This window comes from Leptodactylus fuscus, chromosome 1 (genome assembly GCF_031893055.1).
Source record: "Leptodactylus fuscus isolate aLepFus1 chromosome 1, aLepFus1.hap2, whole genome shotgun sequence".
In the NCBI taxonomy this organism is placed as follows: Eukaryota; Metazoa; Chordata; class Amphibia; order Anura; family Leptodactylidae; genus Leptodactylus; species Leptodactylus fuscus.
The window spans coordinates 158,367,756-158,386,548 of NC_134265.1; the positions used below are offsets into that span (position 1 = coordinate 158,367,756).

General features: G+C 42.1%; 1 protein-coding gene across 1 annotated transcript in view; it reads left to right on the forward strand.

Annotated features, from left to right (window-relative positions):
- JAK2 (Janus kinase 2) overlaps positions 1–18,793 on the forward strand; it is a 169,619-nt gene that overhangs the window by 125,326 nt on the left and 25,500 nt on the right. Inside the window, exons 10-16 of the mRNA XM_075278862.1 lie at positions 742–928; positions 2,599–2,726; positions 5,861–5,995; positions 6,310–6,397; positions 10,336–10,463; positions 15,275–15,413; positions 18,545–18,696. Of these exons, the coding sequence (XP_075134963.1) occupies positions 742–928; positions 2,599–2,726; positions 5,861–5,995; positions 6,310–6,397; positions 10,336–10,463; positions 15,275–15,413; positions 18,545–18,696 (957 nt within the window). The remainder of the gene's footprint in view (positions 1–741; positions 929–2,598; positions 2,727–5,860; positions 5,996–6,309; positions 6,398–10,335; positions 10,464–15,274; positions 15,414–18,544; positions 18,697–18,793) is intronic.

An 18,793-nucleotide genomic window follows, 5' to 3' on the forward strand; every position in this document is an offset into this window, starting at 1 on the left:
GAATTAATGATGATTTAAAAATAAATAAAACCAAATAATACTAAAATGTATTAATAATATTAAAATGTATTTATATATACAGTATATAAATACATAATAGAATAATCTGTTGTAATTTCTTTATTATACTTTTACTAGTAAAGATGTATGTTAAAGAAGACCTTTTATCAGATTGGGCACAGGCAGTTCCATATACTGCTGGAAAGCTGACAGTGCGCTGAATTCAGCGCACTATCGGCTTTCCTGTTCTGTTCCCCGGGTAAAGCCTTATCGGTACCGTAGCGCTTTACAGTCAGAAGTTCCTCCCCGCTCACACTGTACAGAGCGATAGGCGCTGCTGTGGAGAAGGACGTACCTGACTGACTGTCAGAAACGCTCTTCTGACTGTAAAGCCCTACGGTCCCAGGACCGATAGCTCTTTACCCGGGACACAGATCGGGAAAGCCGATAGTGCGCTGAATTCAGCGCACTGTCGGCTTTCCAGCAGTATATAGAACTGCTTGTGCCCAATCTGATGTTAAGTCCTCTTTAAATGACTCAAAAGTGATTATTTTTGTATATTAGTATGTTTAAAGTGTGTTAACTTATATACATAGGGCTACTGTGAAACACATTTTATATGGTATAGTTTTTGTTCCCTAAATAGCCTTGTTTAAATTCAAACCTTTAGATCCCTTTAAATGTCTTTTTTTCCCATTACTATTTATTCCTAATGTCCTTGTTCCTGTCGTCTTCTCACAGCGTGCTGGTGTGCCTGAGTATAAACACTGTTTGATAACAAAGACTGGGAATGGAGAATATAACCTTAGAGGGGCCAAGAAAAATTTTGGCACGCTAAAAGATTTGCTAAACTGCTACCAAAAAGAAACAGTTCGATCAGATGGTATCATATTCCAGTTTACACGCTGTTGCCCCCCTAAAGCTAAAGGTCAGATGTGGATTTTCTGTTTTTTTTTTTTTGTTTTTTTTTTTTTTTTTTTTTTTTTTTTTATACAAAAATTCAATATCTTGAAGAAAACTTGTCCTACAGTTCATTGTACAGAGCTGCAGCAGCTTTTGGTCCATTGTAAGATCTTAATACTTTGAGCATTTCATTTATGTTTATTTTTGTTATGTGTATAGGGAAGCAAGTGTGATTTGAACTTTTAGGGGTTTTTTTTTTTTTTTTGTAAGCCCTCTGTCCCTCCTCCTTAGGGGGCTTGAACATGCAGTCTTCATATTACTTGTGTCAATACTACTGTATTACAGTCTAATTTCTTATGTATCTATTGAAGCTTGCTTGCAGGCTTCAATAGCTACATTACTATGGCAGGCTTTGGAGCCCATCAGAAGGCTCCAGGATGCCACTGTAACATCAAAGGGAAAGTAAGGGCTAGTTCACACGTGAGTATAAGGGGAGGTTTTTGACAGCGGATTTCGCGTCCAAAACCTCCCCTTATAATGGTGGTCTATGGAGACCGCCGGGCTTCTTTTATCCGCTAGCGGCGAGCTGCTGCTAGCGGAGAAAAGAAAGGACATGTCCTTTCTTCAGGCGGAAGCCGCGCAGGCTCAGCCGCGCGGCTTCCGCCCCCGGCAGCTCCCTCCTATGTCGGCTCATTCATTTGAGCCGACAGCAGAGGGTTAAGCCGCGACAGCGATGGTCGCGGCGGGCGGGTTTTGACAAGAGAGAGACGCGGCTCGCCGCGTCTCTCTCTGTGTCAAAACCCGCGCGGGCAGTTCACGTGTGAACTAGCCCTAAAAGTAACCATCCAGATGCTGTGGTTGCATTTCAGAGTGCATAAATCTCTGGAGTCATCTATGATCATGGGCACCACCGATGGGTCCTTGCTGTGAATAACAGCATAGACCTAGCGGCTACTGCGCCCACTGTGCTTCTGAACAGGTGCCATAGTTGGTCATGTTCACTATAAACAGGCAATTGTGTTAGCACAGAAGTTAGAGGGATGATTGTAGCGCTGGATAAGCATTGCAGCATGTAGATAAGTGTAGTTAATACAATATAAGGGTAATATTAAGAAAACTGAAGTTACTAAAATAATTAATGCAATAACATCATTTTGATTAAGATAAAATTAACACCACACAATTTAATTTGGCGTAAAATCTTGATTTGGATAATCTACTATGTAACTGTATAAATTGGGCCCTGGATCCTTGGCAATAGACTGCTTAGTTCATGCTGACAGATGGCCCATTTGTTGTCTGTTGCTAAGGAATTTTAAACATTGTGTGGAAATCTGGGTGAAAGAGATTCCATTGCTGATTTTCCAAGAGAGAAATTTAACTGCGGGACTGTCTGTAGCCTGCCACTGCAACAAATCCCTCAAAAATGATGTTTTTCAGTAGTGGCATTCTTACATCAATCTCAGGAAGATATTTTTTTTATTCCTTCAACCTTTGCATTGCAAGTGAGTTTGCAAGGTTTTAGTTGTAGCATGTTAGTGAGAATAGCTAAAATATTATTCAGTATGTTGATACTGTGTAATACAGTGGGTTACTCACCCATGACTAACCTGCTATATGTACATCCTCTGTGCATGTACCCTAGGTGTGTGTTATACAAATATATTTACCTTGTATATTTTTTTCTTTCCATAGAGAAATCTAACTTGATCATATTCAGGAGCAACAAGATCTCAGACATGCCTACATCACCTTCCTTACATCGACACAATAATGTGAATCAAATGGTCTTTCACAAGATCAGGAGCGAAGACTTGACTTATGTATGTGATTCCATAAAGAGCCAATTTATATACATTGAAAGCAGTAATGTTCATTGTTACATGGATTTTGTGTTAATCAGACCTTTTGTTTTTATTTTAAAAGGGCTTTTTCCAGCCCCTAATGCATATTTCATACTGATGGCCCATCTATAGGATAGGTTATCAGTATCCGACATCCAGGCTTTGCACAGATCAGCAGCTCAAGGAACTCTGGGTGCCGGAATCTGCTGCAGTGGACAGGGAGCAGAAGCAGTCTGCACCTATTCAGATATTAAGAGCGGACAACTGTAGTAAAGGACACATCGGGATATTGGTGTTCTGAATGTTAATGATGATTGGTGTTCAAAGTAATTAGACTTTAATTACTATCTAATGGAAGGTTGAACTTTCTAACATATATCGGGGCAGTTTTCGCTGATATTGTCTAATACCTAGTGTACACTTAAAGCTGTTTACAGAGGTGCCAAATTTAGCAAAGTGAAAGATCATTTTGGTGAATCGTTATTTGTTGTTTTCCTTGTCAACAAAGTTTAGGCCCAAATGAATGGGCCTAGTCCGTAAGGTGCTGTCGCGAGGCGGACACCTTGGCTGAATCAGCTGCAGAATCCGCCTGAAGAAAGGGCAGCATGCTTCTTTTTTCCGTGAGTGGGAACAAACTCAAAAGACGTACTGATAGGGCTTATTCACGGAATCCGCCTCAAAATCTGCCCCCTCATAATAGAGGTCTATGTAGACCGCTAGCGTTCATTTTTCTGCTAGCAGTCTACATAGACCTCTATTATGAGGGGGCAGATTTTGAGGCGGATTCCGCATCAAAATCCGCCCCCTCTTGCCCCGTGTGAACAAGCCCTATCAGTATGTCTTTCAAGTATGGGAGGAAATCCATGCAAACACGGGGTTAACATAAAAAAACCTTGCAGATGTGGTCCTTGGCAGGATTCGAACCCAGGACTCCAGAGCTGCAAGGCTGCAGTTTTAGCCACTGAGCCATCATGTTGTTCCGCAGTTGTATATATTGTGCATTGGTCCTATTTTATTAAGAACTAGCTGGTACCCGCGACTTCGTCTGCGGTGATTGTAGAAGTGGGTATATACAGGCGCGGGTAAGGTTTTCGTACTGTGTATAAGGGATGGGATATAAAATGTAACTGTGTATCTTGGTTTTGCTGTAATTCTGAGAGCACATGAGACTTTTGTGTTGAATGTAATTTGTATTTCAGCTGCTATACGGTGTTGGTATAAACTGTACATAGTGACTTTGGGACAGAGGTATTTCAGGTTAATATACCTCGATATACGACATTGTATGAGTTGTTATTTTGCGCCAGTACATGTAAGTTTTGGGCACAGGATACTCTTGAGCAAGCCACATAAAGTCTGGCCCTGTGCATGACAGTTTAGTAACTCCATGTGCCTCTTATTAATAGCAATTAACCCCATAATGTCCCTTACATTAACCCCTGTGTAAGAGTTACTGATAGAGATGAGCGAGTACTGTGGGGATCAGCCGATCCGAACAGCACGCTCGCATAGAAATGAATGGACGTAGCCGGCACGCGGGGGGTTAAGCGCGCCGGCTACATCCAAGCGGAAGTACCAGGTGCATCCATTCAATTCTATGGAGCGTGCTGTTCGGATCGGCTGATCCCAACAGTACTCGCTCATCTCTAGTTACTGATATGTGAGAGACTTGGAGGTAATAATTAAGTATCTTCATTACTGAGGTCTTTTATTAGTCCCTCCATATGTCTCACATATTAGTAATCTTTATATGGGGCACACAGGGGTTAATATGAGGGACATGATGGGGTTTATTCCTATCAATGTGAGGCACACAGGGGTTAATATGAGGGACATGATGGGGTTTATTCCTATTAATGTGAGGCACATGGAGTTACTAACACTAAACTAATAACCCCATGCCTGACATTAATGAGATTAGGAACTAAAGGAAGGGAGCTGTGTGTTTCTTACTTTCAGTTTGCTAGCAGCTTCGGCAGGAGCTGTCACTATAGCAGGCAGAGCCTTAAGCGATTAAGCTCCACCCCCTGGGTTTCCTCCACACCTCGCAAAGGGGAGTGTCCTTATGCTTGAGCTCTAGCACAGCACTGAAGAGACTCGGACTTCATTTAACTCTTGCAGGTCCTGTGCTGCTGGTGTGCCAGTGAAATATGGCAGGAGTGCCACTCTTGGCACGTGTGCCAGGGGTTGCTGACCTCTGCTGTAGATGGTAATATGAATTTTGTGGCTTGCTATGGTCCAAAGTGTGTGAGATTGCAGAGATAGTGATGTGAGTTTGGGTTTTGTGGGGGTCCTGGGAAAAACGTATGTGCGCTATTGTGACGAAAAGTAGCCTATTGCGCAATCGAGTGTAGGGACTATGTTTGTGGGAAATTTCAGCCAAATCGGGGTGCAAAGTGTGTGAGATTGCAGAGATAGTGATGTGAGTTTGGATTTTGTGGGGGTCCTGGGAAAAACGTATGTGCGCTATTGTGACAAAAAGTAGCCTATTGCGCAATCGAGTGTAGTGACTATGTTTGTGGAAAATTTCAGCCAAATCGGTGGAGCGGTTTTTGCGTGATTGACCGCCAAACATCCGAACATCCAAAGTCACAAACTCACAAACATTTCACATTTATAATATTAATAGGATAATGCACAATACTCATTGGGCCTCCTGTAGCACCTTGTCAGCTGTACCACCCAGTGTGCCATTGTGTCTCCATGACCATAGTCAGATCAGGAGTGATGTTTTATGCTAACCATAAATGTCTTCTTTCCAGTTAATGATCTCAGTATTGTTAACTGTACTGTTATATCTTTGGTACTCTTTATAACTTTCCTGAGTTGTAAGTCCCATAGTAAGAAGCCCACCATATTTATTATACATGACAGATGCATGCGGGGGTGACAGACAAATGAAATTTTGCACAAGCAAATAATTTGCCATGGAGAAATTATTTATATAGCTGAAATATTTCTTTATGTCCCTGGAATACTCGTCGTATCTACGACCTGGTTTAGGGACTGCATCTTTATACAGCAGAGATTTAGAAATGTTGATTGTTCTACAAAGTAAATGTGTGAAATGGAATTGAACGCTCTTTTAACCACTACATATTTTCCCTTTTTAGGTAGAAAATCTTGGGCAGGGTACGTTTACTAAGATCTTTCGAGGAAAACGAGAGGAAATAGGAGACTACAATCAGATCCATGAAACAGAAGTTCTTCTCAAAGTCTTGGACAAATCACATCGGAATTTTTCTGAGGTTTGTTCTTCAACCTTCGAACAGGCATGGCACATTGAAAATACAATTTATATAAAGTACTTTATATAAAATCTTGCTGAAAGTGAATACCTTAGTGGTTGCTTATTCACTGTCCTTATTCACCACTATTATCTTATTCTTTATTGAATTGTGTGAAGGACATTCCTTTCTGTTCTACAACTGAAAATGTATGGCAAAATTAAAAGTTATTCATGGTGAAAGCATTGACTTCAGAGCTCAGTGCTGTGCCTATTATCCTTAACATGAGAAGTGTAATGTTTCTTTTTACCTTTTCTCTTCTACGTGTTTTTCAGTCTTTTTTTGAAGCTGCAAGTATGATGAGCCAGCTGTCATACAGGCATTTGATTTTGAATTATGGAGTCTGTGTATGCGGAGATGAAAGTAAGTGGAATTTGTGTTGACTTTTAATTTACTGTCCCTGTACAGGTAAATAAGTATGTAGGTAGCGGCTATGGTGGATTGGGTACATAATAGAATGGCATAAACTGTTTACTGATGTATGCTCTTTACTAAGAATGGGAACATTCTGGTAATAATAAGCTTGCATGTCTGTAGGGAATGTACCTCCTATCACTATGTGAACCTTCAGCCTGTATTATGTCCTTGAAACGTGCTGCTCTTAAAAAGCATGTTTCTATTCAGACTCTACTTCTATGGAGAGTTGCTGTAAATGGGTATGTCTTATGGGCCTTCTGTTTATGCAGACCTGTATTACTATATGTATGCAGTTTACATTTCAGATGTCTAGAATAGATAAGAGTAATATGTGCAATAATATTGCTTAATTATAGAGAATCTTTCACCACTTCCACCAACTCCAATTCTGAATACTTTTAATAACTGCAACTTCACTGATTCTTTTGGAGTTGGATTTTTTTCTTTAGCCTACACCCTTCCTGAGCAATCAGTACTGTTAGTTTTAGCAGTCAGTATGCTCATTAGGCTCGCTACTGTCAGGTGTAGCAGTCCTGGGCTAGAGCACGTAGCCTGCCCACCTGACAAGATATGGGGAATATGCAAATCTGTTTCCCAGTATGTAATTAGGAAAACAGTGCCTCTGTACGCTGCCTGTTAGGACAGTCCCCTTAACACAGGGGTGGGCAATTAATTTTCCCATGGGGCCACATGAGAAATTTTAACGGTTCTAGAGGGCCATGTGTGCCGTGGCAAATTTAGCTCCACCCACTTCTCAACTGACTCCGCTCATTCTCAATCATTTTTCCATGTGCCCCACAAAGTAAAATCCTCCTACAATCACCCTAACATTATACACCCCCCCCACACACACACATACACATTACAACGTTTCCCTCCAAATGTCCCACAATATTAAGTCCTTCTCCTTCTCCAGTATAAACTAGCAGAAACTAAAGGGGACATTAAACTGGGGCAGCTGGAGGGGGACATTAAACTGGTGGCAACTAGAGGCAGACATGTCCCCCTCCAGCTACCCCCCCATGGTTTAATATCCTTCTTCAGCTGCCCCAGTTTAATGTCACCCTCCATCTGTCCCCTAGTTTAATGTCCCCCCCCCATGTGTATTCAGTGTAACTGCCCCCCTACATCTGCCCCTAGTTCCCCCCTCTTGCTCACACATGCTGTCTCTTCTCTGTACAGCAGCCTCCATTGCCGGCAGCTTACAGACAGCACACAGTCCCGTGTGGCTCCGCCCACTAACGAGTCATCATAGCCTATCCTGGTGATAGGCTATGATGACATCATCACAGGTCCTCTCTCTATCATTCAGCAGCCCCCATTGCCAGCAGCCTGGTGACATCATCACAGGTCCTTGAAGATTCTTACAGTAGCTATGCGGGCCACATAGAAGCAGTCAGAGGGCCGGATGTGGCCCGCGGGCTGCACATTGCCCAGGTCTGCCTTAACATCTTGCGTGATTTTTTCAATAAGCCTAATAACATGATGCAGGGTTATTGCCAAACCAGTATATCCATTCCAAAAGGAACAGAATCCCAGCTGTGGACAGCGCTGTTTCAATCTGGTTGGGTCTCCTCAGAACAGTGTAGAAAAACTGGTTTGGCTGAGAGACTTTAGACCAGGGTCAGGGGATAATAACACTCCTTGAGGAGTGGGCACCTTTGCAGGTGTATGGAGACTTACAAAGCAATTGTCACTCCACTAGGGAACTCTGGGGAATATGTAAATCTGTTTCCCAGGATATAATTAGGAAAACAGTGCCTCTGTACACTGCTTGTTAGGACAGCCTGACAAGAGGAATAATTGACTTATCAGAAATAATTACTCATGAATAGTGGGGGCTAAAGAAAATATTCTAGTTACCGTATATACTCGAGTATAAGCCGAGTTTTTCAGCACAGATTTTGTGCTGAAAAAGTGCTCCTCGGCTTATATTCGGGTCATTACGGTAATTTTCTGCTAACAGGCCAGGATAGCAGACCCCGCCCCCCCCCACCGCTCAATCACACGCCGGGTGACGTAGCCACGTAAGCTCAGGCCCGCACCCGGCATGTGGCTGCTTCCTGGCCTGCTAGCAGAAGTACCGTAAGTACTTCTGCAGCTCTTAATGTACAGCATCGCCGCGCTCCTAGCAGGAGCGCGGCGATGCTTTGGGCCCCGACACCCTCCCCGTCTGGATGCCGGGTCCGGATGCCGGGTATGTAAGTGTAATGGCGCCTCTCTGCAGAGCGGTCGCCATAGAAACCGACACCTCCGCTGTAATGCTTACAACAGAGATGCTGAAGCTTATGCCTGCGATCTCTGATTGTAGGCATAAGCTTTGGAATCTCCGCTGTAAGCGTTACAACGGAGGTGCCTTTCGGAGATGCCCTCCCCCCTCCGGAGATGTCCTCCCCCCTTAGGCCTGCCCCATACCTTTAAAGATGCAGGCCGGCTCCTGCGCAGCGAGCTCGCAGTAGCCGACCTGTTCCGACGACAGACGGGAGCCTAGTGAAGGCTCCCAGGTCTGTCATCGCTATATTACTATTACGGCTGGTCTATGATCAGCCATAATAGTAATGTAGAGAATCTCCCATAGACGGCAATACACTTGTATTGCCGTCTATGGGACTTGCAATCAAATGACTGCAGGTTCAAATCCCCCAGGGGGGGCTAAAAAAAATTGTAAAAAAAAAAAAAAGTTTAAAAAAAATATAAATAAATTAAATAAATAAAAGTTCTAAATCACTCCTTTCCCTATAATTCATATAAAGGCGGGTTCACACCAGCACCTGATCTCAATTATGCAGGTTTCCGTTTTCTGTCGGGAGAGGACAGAAACCGACATTCAGTGTCTGTTGGTGAGCGTCTTCTGCTGCCCATGGCGAAACCGTTATGCATAATGGAGATTGGGCGCTAGTGTGAACCTGCCCTCAAAGTAGAAAATGACTGTGACACACATACACATTAGATATCCCTGTGTCTGAAAGTGCCCGGTCTACTGAATATAGGGGATCTGCAGTGCTCCTATTCCGTCGGGAAGGGGTTAATAGGAGCACTGCAGATACCCTATATTCAGCCAGGCTGAATTCCAACTGGGGGTAAAAAACTCAGTCCTCAAGCTCAGGGAAGGGGCAGACAGACAACCAAAACACTCCCTCCCCTTCCCCAGTATCTACTGCACCCAAGAACTCGGCCATTTTAATTTTTTAAATTTTCCAGCAGCTGCTGCATTTCCCCCTAGGCTTATACTCGAGTCAATAAGTTTTCCCAGTTTTTTGTGGTAAAATTAGGGGGGTCGGCTTATATTCGGGTCGGCTTATACTCGAATATATATGGTACATTGAAATCAGTGAAACCATGCCTGTTGACAGTGTAAAAAGTCATTTTAGTTGGTGGAGGTGGTATAAGTTCCTTTTTAAATAGGACGCCATAGCTGTCGAAATAAGTGGACTGGTGGGGTTGCTGGATGTCTAACCCCCTATGGATAGATCATCAATATAAATTCAACGAGAGGCAACTTTTCACCATGAAAATGCCCTAAGATCTTCTGGCATCTGTTTATAGAGGAGGAAGAGCTGAGTAAATAGATATATTGTTTTGTGGGAAAAGATTTAGTGTAACCTATTGATTAAAATCTCTACTCTCTCTATGCTGAGAAGTCCAAAATTTCTAGGAAATGTTGTAGAATGCTTAACATAGCCCTTAACACAATTGAAAACCTTGGTATTTGACTCTGCAATGGGAAATTGTATATTATATGAGTAACACCCGGGCATCATTTGCTAATAATTACCTCTACTATTTGTACTTTAAGCTTAGACTCTGAATGAAAATACTGAAGTTAGAATGAAAGAATAGAGTTAGAATAAATATTTAGTCACCCATTACATTTTTTCTGTTAGGTATTCTTGTCCAAGAATATGCAAAATTTGGCTCACTGGACATATACTTGAAGAAAAACAAGAATGCGGTTAATATTATGTGGAAATTGGAAGTTTCAAAACAACTGGCATGGGCTATGCATTTTCTGGTGAGTATGTATAGCTCTCTTAGTGAGTACCCATTGCTTTGCGTGTGTTGGATAGTTTAAGGGGTTGTCCCATTAAGGGTCAATGCACACACAGTTTTTTGGCAAGGGAAAAATCTGCTTCAAGAATTAGGAAATCGTTTTTTGAAGTGGTTTTTGGAGCGTTTTGTTTTGTTTTTTTTTTAAAGGTCTTTTTAGTTGTTTTTTTTTTTTTCCTCCAGCATAGTGTATGGACCTTGAAAAAACCACTTCAAATACAGCTAGTGGTTTTTCCGCTTCCCATTGACTCCCATTGGTTTTTTCAGGTGGAATCCGCCTAAATAAAGGTCATGTCACTTTTTTTTTCCGCTAGCAGAAAAAAAAGCTAGCGAAATACATAGAACTCTATGGTGAGGCGTTTTTTGGAGGCAGATTCTGACACAGATTCAGTGTCAAAATCCTTGGCAAAAAACTCTGTATGCGTTGACCATAAGGACACTTGTTCCCTATCCATAGGATTGGGTCTAAGTGTCAAATTGTTTGGATTCTGACCACTGGGTCCCCCAGTAATCACAATAGGGAAAACGCAAAGTGTTGGAAAATAAGAATATTGTGAAAAAGTTGAATAGACTCGGGGTATCACACTCTATTCAGCAAATCAACACAAAATCAGTCAAGTTTTCCTAAGCCTTTAAATGGTCCCTCATTCTGATTCAGTTGGCTACACAAACATGGGGATGACTGCAGACATGACAGTTGTCCAGAAGATGGGTCATTGACTCCTTCCACAAGGAAGGTAAGCCACAGAAGGCCATTTCTAAAGAAACTGTTCACAGAGTGTTGTACCCAAGCATTTTAATGGAAAGTTGAGGGGAAGGAACATGTGTAGAAATGAGCAGAAGCAACAGGGTTAGCTGCAGCCTTGAAAGGATCAGAAATCATCCCTACTGCTTGCGCAGGAGACTGCTGATCCCTGCTGCTGCTAGTTTAAGTTACAGGGCTTAGGACAATACTCGGGAAATTCATGCGTTTCCTTTCCTAGCCCCAGCCATAATGAAAAGGCCAGGAGGCAGGGGTCTGGACAGTCGGCGTCCGCTGCCCTGGTTCAGATTGTGGCCCAAGATCTGATCGTTGTTCATCTGTTGAGTATTCCTGGCTTAATAAATACTGTAAGTAGGCTAAGAGCAACAAAACGGAGTGAAGCATTTATTATTAAACCTTTGTGGAAAAGAAAAGCAGCATGACATTTTACTAAATCTCTATACAAATGGCAAGTTGAAACATCTGTATTCAATAGATTAAAAAAAAAATTCTAAATGTTTATGTACTTCTGTGCACACTTGTGTTATCAGTAGGTAAGCAGATGTTCTGCAAACCAGACTGAAAGGTCTATCAAATGTTCGTTTATAGACCAAAACCCTACTCTTCTGCTTATGTGTTTTTACAAGGTGACCAGGACTTGTGCCCTTACTTAACCTGGAGTGTTTCACAGAACCAAGGTTGTTAGTGTGTCCTCAAATAAACTCATCATGTGCTTCCAAATATCCTTTAAGGAATACAGTTTACACATTTCTTAATGATTGTAGGTGTAGTCTAATGTTTGACAAGTGATGGGCTCATTTGACATGTTCTTTTGGGTCCATCTAGAACAGGGGTAGGGAACGTACGGCTCTCCAGCTGTTGCAAAACTACAACTCCCAGCATGCATACTGGCTCTGCTGTTCTGGGAACTCCCATGGAAGTGAATGGAGCATGCTGGGAGTTGTAGTTTCACAGCAGCTGGAGAGCCAAAGGTTCCCTACCCCTGATCTAGAAGGAGCATAAAGAAGTTGTCCAGGCAAATAAATAGTTGAAAATAGGCTGGGAGAGGTGAAAAAACAAAACAAAACATACTCTCCTGTCCCTAGTGTTCCAGAGTCCTCCGGACCGGTCCTGCAGTGGTTCGGCTCTTCTTGCTGTAAAATTTCTTGCTAACTGTGACTTCTCAGTTCATGAGGCCACTGATTGGCCTCAGTGGTCACATGCAGCAGGTACTTCTGCTGGAAGTCAACAACAGAGCTGCAGGACCAGACCGCGCAAGGAGGCACTGGAGCACCAGGGAAAGATGAGTGTGTTCTTTTTTCTTTTCTTATTTTTTTTTTTACCGCCTCCAACCAATTTAAAAAATAATTTGGGTGTCCATTTTTGCCTGGGCAATCCCTTTAAGAACATACTTTACATATTTTTTCTATGAAGACAAATTATCATTGAATGCCTAGTTTCTACCTGCTGTATCTGGACTCCAATTATATGGTATTTTCCAGCTTCTGTGCTGCTTTGTTATTTTGTACTGAATTTTTAAGATTTGCATTAAGGCCCTTATATAATTTGCGTTAATAACAAAAACTACAGCACAATGCCAAATCTGTGACAAAATGAACAACATTGGAACTTGACTTCTGGTCTGCAAAAATACAACAGAAGTGTGTCAGTGGAAAATACAGGGGACACACAAATGGCATCCGATCTATCAGTAATTTGTATCATTACCTAGAGACAAATAACCATGTTAAAAATCACCTACAGGCAGTAAGCTATGTATAGAGCATTATACTAAAGACTGTTTCCATCTTTAACCCCTTCCCGACATGCGCCGTAATAGTACGGCGCGTGTCGGGTCTGTAACTATGGCGACCGCCCGGGAGCCGGGCGGCCGTCATAGCCGCCGGGTGTCTACTGCTTTAAGCAGTAGACAACCGGCTCTAATGCCTCCGATCGGTCCCCGGACCGATCGGAGGCATTAACCCCTCCGGCGCTGCTGTCAAAGGCGCCGGAGGCACCATTTTCCCGGCGGCGCATGGGCGCCGCCATTTTGGCAGGGATCGCCGGTTCCTGGAGCATGCTCCAGGGCCGACCCCCCGTTGCCATGACAGCCGGGAGCCTTGTTAAAGGCTCCCAGCCGGTCTGCAAATTCTCTCTTTTGCAGGCTGGTGTATACAGCCTGCAAAAGAGATGATGATTTTTTGCACTGCATTGCAATGCATTAGCATTGTAATGCATTGCATTAGTGATCAGACCCCCTGGGGTTCAACACCCCTAGGGGGTCTAATAAATGCAAAAAAAAAATTAAAAAAAAAAGTAAAAAAAAATATAAAAAGTATTAAAAGTTCAAATCACCCCCCTTTCCCTAGAACAAATATAAAAGTAGTTAAAAACTGTGAAACATATACATGTTAGGTATCCCCGCGTCCGAAATCGCCCGCTCTACAAATCTATAAAAATATTTTTCCTGTTCGGTAAACGCCGTAGCAGGAAAAATAGTCAAAAGTGCCAAACCGCCGTTTTTTCACTGTTTTAATTCTGATAAAAATTTGAATAAAAAGTGATCAAAGCAATAACATTTCCCGAAAATGGTAGAACTAAAAAGTACACCCGGCCCCGCAAAAAAAGACGCCTTATGCATCCCCGTACACCTATGTATAAAAAAGTTACGGCTGTCGGAATATGGCGACTTTTAGAAAAAAAATTTTTTAACACCGTTTTGGAATTTTTTTTAGGGGTCAAAATGTAAATAAAACCATATAAATTTGGTATCCCTGGAACCGTACCGAAACACAGAATATAGGGGACATGTCATTTTGGCTGCACAGTGAACGCCGTAAAACCAAAGCCCGTAAGAAAGTCGCAGAAATGCATTTTTTCTTCAAATCCACCCCATTCAGAATTTTTTTCCTGCTTCCCAGTACATTATATAGAATAATTAATGGTGGCATCAGGAAGAAAAATTTGTCCTGCAAAAATTAAGACCTCATATGACTCTGGGAGCGGAGAAATAAAAAAGTTATGGGGTTTAGAAGGAGGGGAGTCAAAAACGAAAATCAAAAAATGCCATCGGCGGGAAGGGGTTAATTTTGTTTTCCAGTTTGGGTTTATGTGCCAACCAAACACATATATGTGTCCCAGTTGCTTACTAAATGCTAGGGTCATATGATATGTTACATGAATAATGCCATTTTTGCATACAGTAGGATGGGATGGCACACTAGATTTTTCCAACCAACGCCATGAAACCTGTGCCTTTACATTAGTGGATTTAGCATGAAGAAGGTCTTGCAACCGAAACGTCCTCCTTTATCACTGATCTACTCTTCAATTTGTGCATTATAATCTTCCTATACATGGCGTATCAACGTCTACTATTATTGTGTTGAAGTCACGTATTAAAGTTTTCACCTTGAATGTGTGTGCGGCAAACTACATTGTGGACCTATCCTTAGCGTATGTCATCAATAATAGATCTGTGCACAACACTATACACGATTACGCTGAGCAGTGAGGAACCCCCCCCCCCCCCCCTCCAGTACTAGTCTGTGGACAAGTACTGTCAGGAGGGGGTGGACATTCCTCACTGCTCAACATCATTGCTGGGCAGTAAGGAACGTCCCCTCACAGTATAGCAGTACACAAAGTACTGTCAGGAGGGGCGTTCCCAGTTAGACAGTGAGGAATGCCCTTCTGACAGTGAAGAGCTATCAGTAACGGCACCAATATCTCTTCCCCTGGGACACATAACAGGGAATCCAACAGTGCACTGAATTCAGCACACTGTTGGCTTTCTAGCGGTATATAAAACCGCATGTGCCCAAGAACATGAAAGGTCCTCTTTAAATAAGGCTAAGTTTTCTGGAGAGTTAGTGACCATTAAACACTGTGTAATTTGAATGAATAAGCCTTAAACATTTTTTATCTGTACAGTTGTACATGGCTTATCTCACCATTACTTGTACAAGCTTGTGGTCCCATTTCTCTTATTTGTTTTTGTCAGCTTCTTTCTTGCTTCCTTTTTTGTATTTCAGGAAGATCGAAATCTAATACATGGTAATGTGTGTCTGAAGAACATTCTGCTGATCAGAGAAGAAGACCGGAAGACAGGAAATCCTGCTTTCATTAAGCTTAGTGACCCAGGAATCAGCATTGCTGTTTTGCCAAGAGAAAGTAAGTGTATTTATATGGTAGTTGTTCTGCTGGTGCAGGCAGACTATATATTATGTATTTTCTAGCAGGGGTCTCATGGTAGCAGATTTTTTTTTTCTAGTGCAGATCATGAAAATAACAGGGGCTTTGTCAACTATTATTAGTCATTGCATTAAAACCTCCTGCCTAATATTATGTAGGTCCCTCTCATGCCACTAAAACCCATGAAGGTCTCCTATGGCATCTGATGACAAAGTTAGAGTTAGATAGAATGAGCAAAGCTGGGCTGTGTATAGGTTTATGTGATTAGGACAGGGTCCTAGCAGAAACTGTCAATCCTGCTAATGCCACCCACTGAGGGTACGTTCACAGAGTATTTTGCAGGTGGATTTTGATACGGAATCGGTCTCAAAATCCGCCTGCCAAAATGTCTCCCATTCGTTTCAATGGGAGCCACGTGCTTTTTTTCCCCCGCTAACGATTTTTTTTTCAGCTAGCGGAAAAAAAGAAGCGGCATGCCCTATCTTTCTGCGGCTGAGTCAGCCACGGCATCCCCGTCTTGAGACTCACTCCTGAGTAGGCCCATTCATCCGAGTCTAATCAGGAGCGGAATGCCAATGCACTGCATCAGAATTCCGTAAAGTCACACGGCGGAAAAGGTTTCTGCCATGTGAACTTACCCTTTCAGTGATTAAAAGCTTTTTTTTGTACACTTATTCAACAGAAGCTGTCAAATTGCCTCTGTGTGCTGTTTATGCAAGACTCTCATTCACATACTCCTAGGAGATCTCTGTACTCTGCTTTTTATTTAGAAAACCTGCTCATCTTGTGAACCCATATAACACATAGCTCAGCTTCTTATCTACCGTATATACTCGAGTATAAGCCGAATTTTTCAGCCCAGTTTTTGTGCTAAAAAAGCCCCCCTCGGCTTATACTCGAGTCAGCAAAAAAAAAAAAAATATTTTTTTTTTTTTTTTTTTTTTAGGAGGGTGAGGGGGGTTTATGACCAGCCACAATGTCAATGTATAGAATCTCCCATAAAATAGTGCAAAAAATTTTTTAAAAAAATAAATAAATAAAAGTTCTTAATCCCTCCTTTCCCTAGAATACATACAAAAGTAGAAAATGACTGTGAAACACAAACACATTAGGTATCCCTGTGTCTGACAGTGCTCGGTCTACTGAATATAGGGGATCTGCAGAGCTCCTGTTCCATCGGGAAGGGGTTAATAGGAGCACTGCAGATACCCTATATTCAGCCAGGCTGAATTCCAAGTGGGGAAAAAAAAAACAGTCCTCAGGCTCAGGGAAGGGGCAGACAGACAACCAAAACACCCCCTCCCCTTCCCCAGCAACTACTGCACCCAAAAACTACGACCATTTTAATTTTTGAAATTTTCCAGTAGCTGCTGCATTTCCCCCCTAGGCTTATACTCGAGTCAATAAGTTTTCCCAGTTTTTTGTGGTAAAATTAGGGGGGTCGGCTTATATTCGGGTCGGCTTATACTCGAGTACATACGGTATTAAATACTGCTCTCAGATAAGGCAGCAGAAATAAGATTCACCTACAGATTCACTTGCAAGCTGTATTCCTACCCATCTCAAGAATAGAGGTTTCATGACAGGCAAATCCCAGATCTTAGAAATGAATTGATAGGGCTACACATGCACTACCACTGCCATTAGGGAATATTGTTGCGTTGAGTCTGTGTACTAGGTCTTATACAATGTTCATGTAGGTGTCAAAAATAAAATCAATCTTTATGTCAGAACCAAAGGTTTCCCAGCAGCACATCAACCAGAGAATTATGCAGACTTTCTTCCCACATACTGGTGCAAGCTCTTCCATAGTTAACTGTTCATCCACAGTCTGTAAAAGAAAACATTTTTCGTCACAATAATTTCTAATATTTCTTCATGATCCAATTTTGATGCTCATATTGCTGTTTTCAACAGTAAGCAAGGGTCCACATAGGAATGCTATTACTTTATACTGAACATATAGTATTATAATAGTAAAGTGTTGCAGTATGCATGTATATGGGGATCATGTTCAATTTTGCTTGTAGGTCAATAAAAAAAAAGTTAAAAAGTAAAAAATTTTGTATAATTTTACTTTTTTTTTTTTATTATGGTAGAATTAGCATTCCCCATTAGGCAAATAAATAAGAAACAAACAATAGAGGGTGGGGAGGAGGATGGACATAACCAGGCAATAGCCAGTGTTGCCCGATTGCCACATATTAGATAACTAATTTGTTTACCACATACAATACTACATTTCCAAGTTAACATCTTGATCTATGCAATAGCAAGATTCATACAAATTCATACAGAGTCGCCCACAAAAAGGAGTAAAAGTAACAAAATGGTTAAAGTAATAGTGATCAGAAAATTGTATCAATTAAAAGGTATCCCCAGGTATATTCTTCATTTCACTTAGGGCTAGTTCACACTGGGGCATGGAGGCGGATTTTGAGAGCGGATTTCGCCTCAAAATTCGCCTCCATACAATGGTGGTCTATGGAGACCACTAGTGTTCTTTTTTCCGCTATCGGCAACATGCTGATAGTGGAAAAAAAGAAGCAAGCTGCCCTTTCTTCAGGCGGAAGCCACGGCTCGCTGTGCCACGGCTTCCGCCTGGCGGCAGCAACCTCCAGCGTCGACCCATTCATTTGAGCCGACTCTGGAGGGGGGAGCCGCGACCATGAAGGTTGTGGCTGGCAGGTTTTGACCCGAGAGTGACGCGGCTCCCCGCGTCACTCCTGGTGCCAAAATCCGCCCTGCCTGCCCCCGTGTGAACTAGCCCTAAAATTTGTTTTATTTAGCAAAAGTGCTAACAGAACAAAGCTTAGATAAATATGAGCAGCTGAAAAATGTTACCATGGAATTTTTTATGAGGATTAATGCTAAGGCCCCATGTAGCACACCGCACCCAAAAAACATTGCGGAAAAGACTGCGCCAGAAATGTGAGATTTTCTCTGCGGACTTTCTGTCTCTATTATACCTGTAGCGACACTGCCAGCATTTCAGTAGGTATAATTGACATTCTGTAATTTACAAAAACACAAGCATTTTTGGCCAAGTCTTGGCATTTACCATATGTGGGGCCCAGCCTTAAATAGTTTAACACTGTTTTCCCATTTAGTTCTTTTAGAAAGAATCCCATGGGTTGCTCCTGAGTGCATCGACAATCCAAAAAATCTAAGCCCAATGGTAGACAAGTGGAGTTTTGGCACAACCTTATGGGAAATATGTAGTGGTGGTGATAAACCGCTCGGTGCTCTGGATGCTCAAAGAGTAAGTCAAAACTGTGATGAATGGAAAGAGTTTATTTTCCTTGTTGTCGCTTCTTTGGGAATACGGGTATTAACTGATAATCACAAAATGTTATATT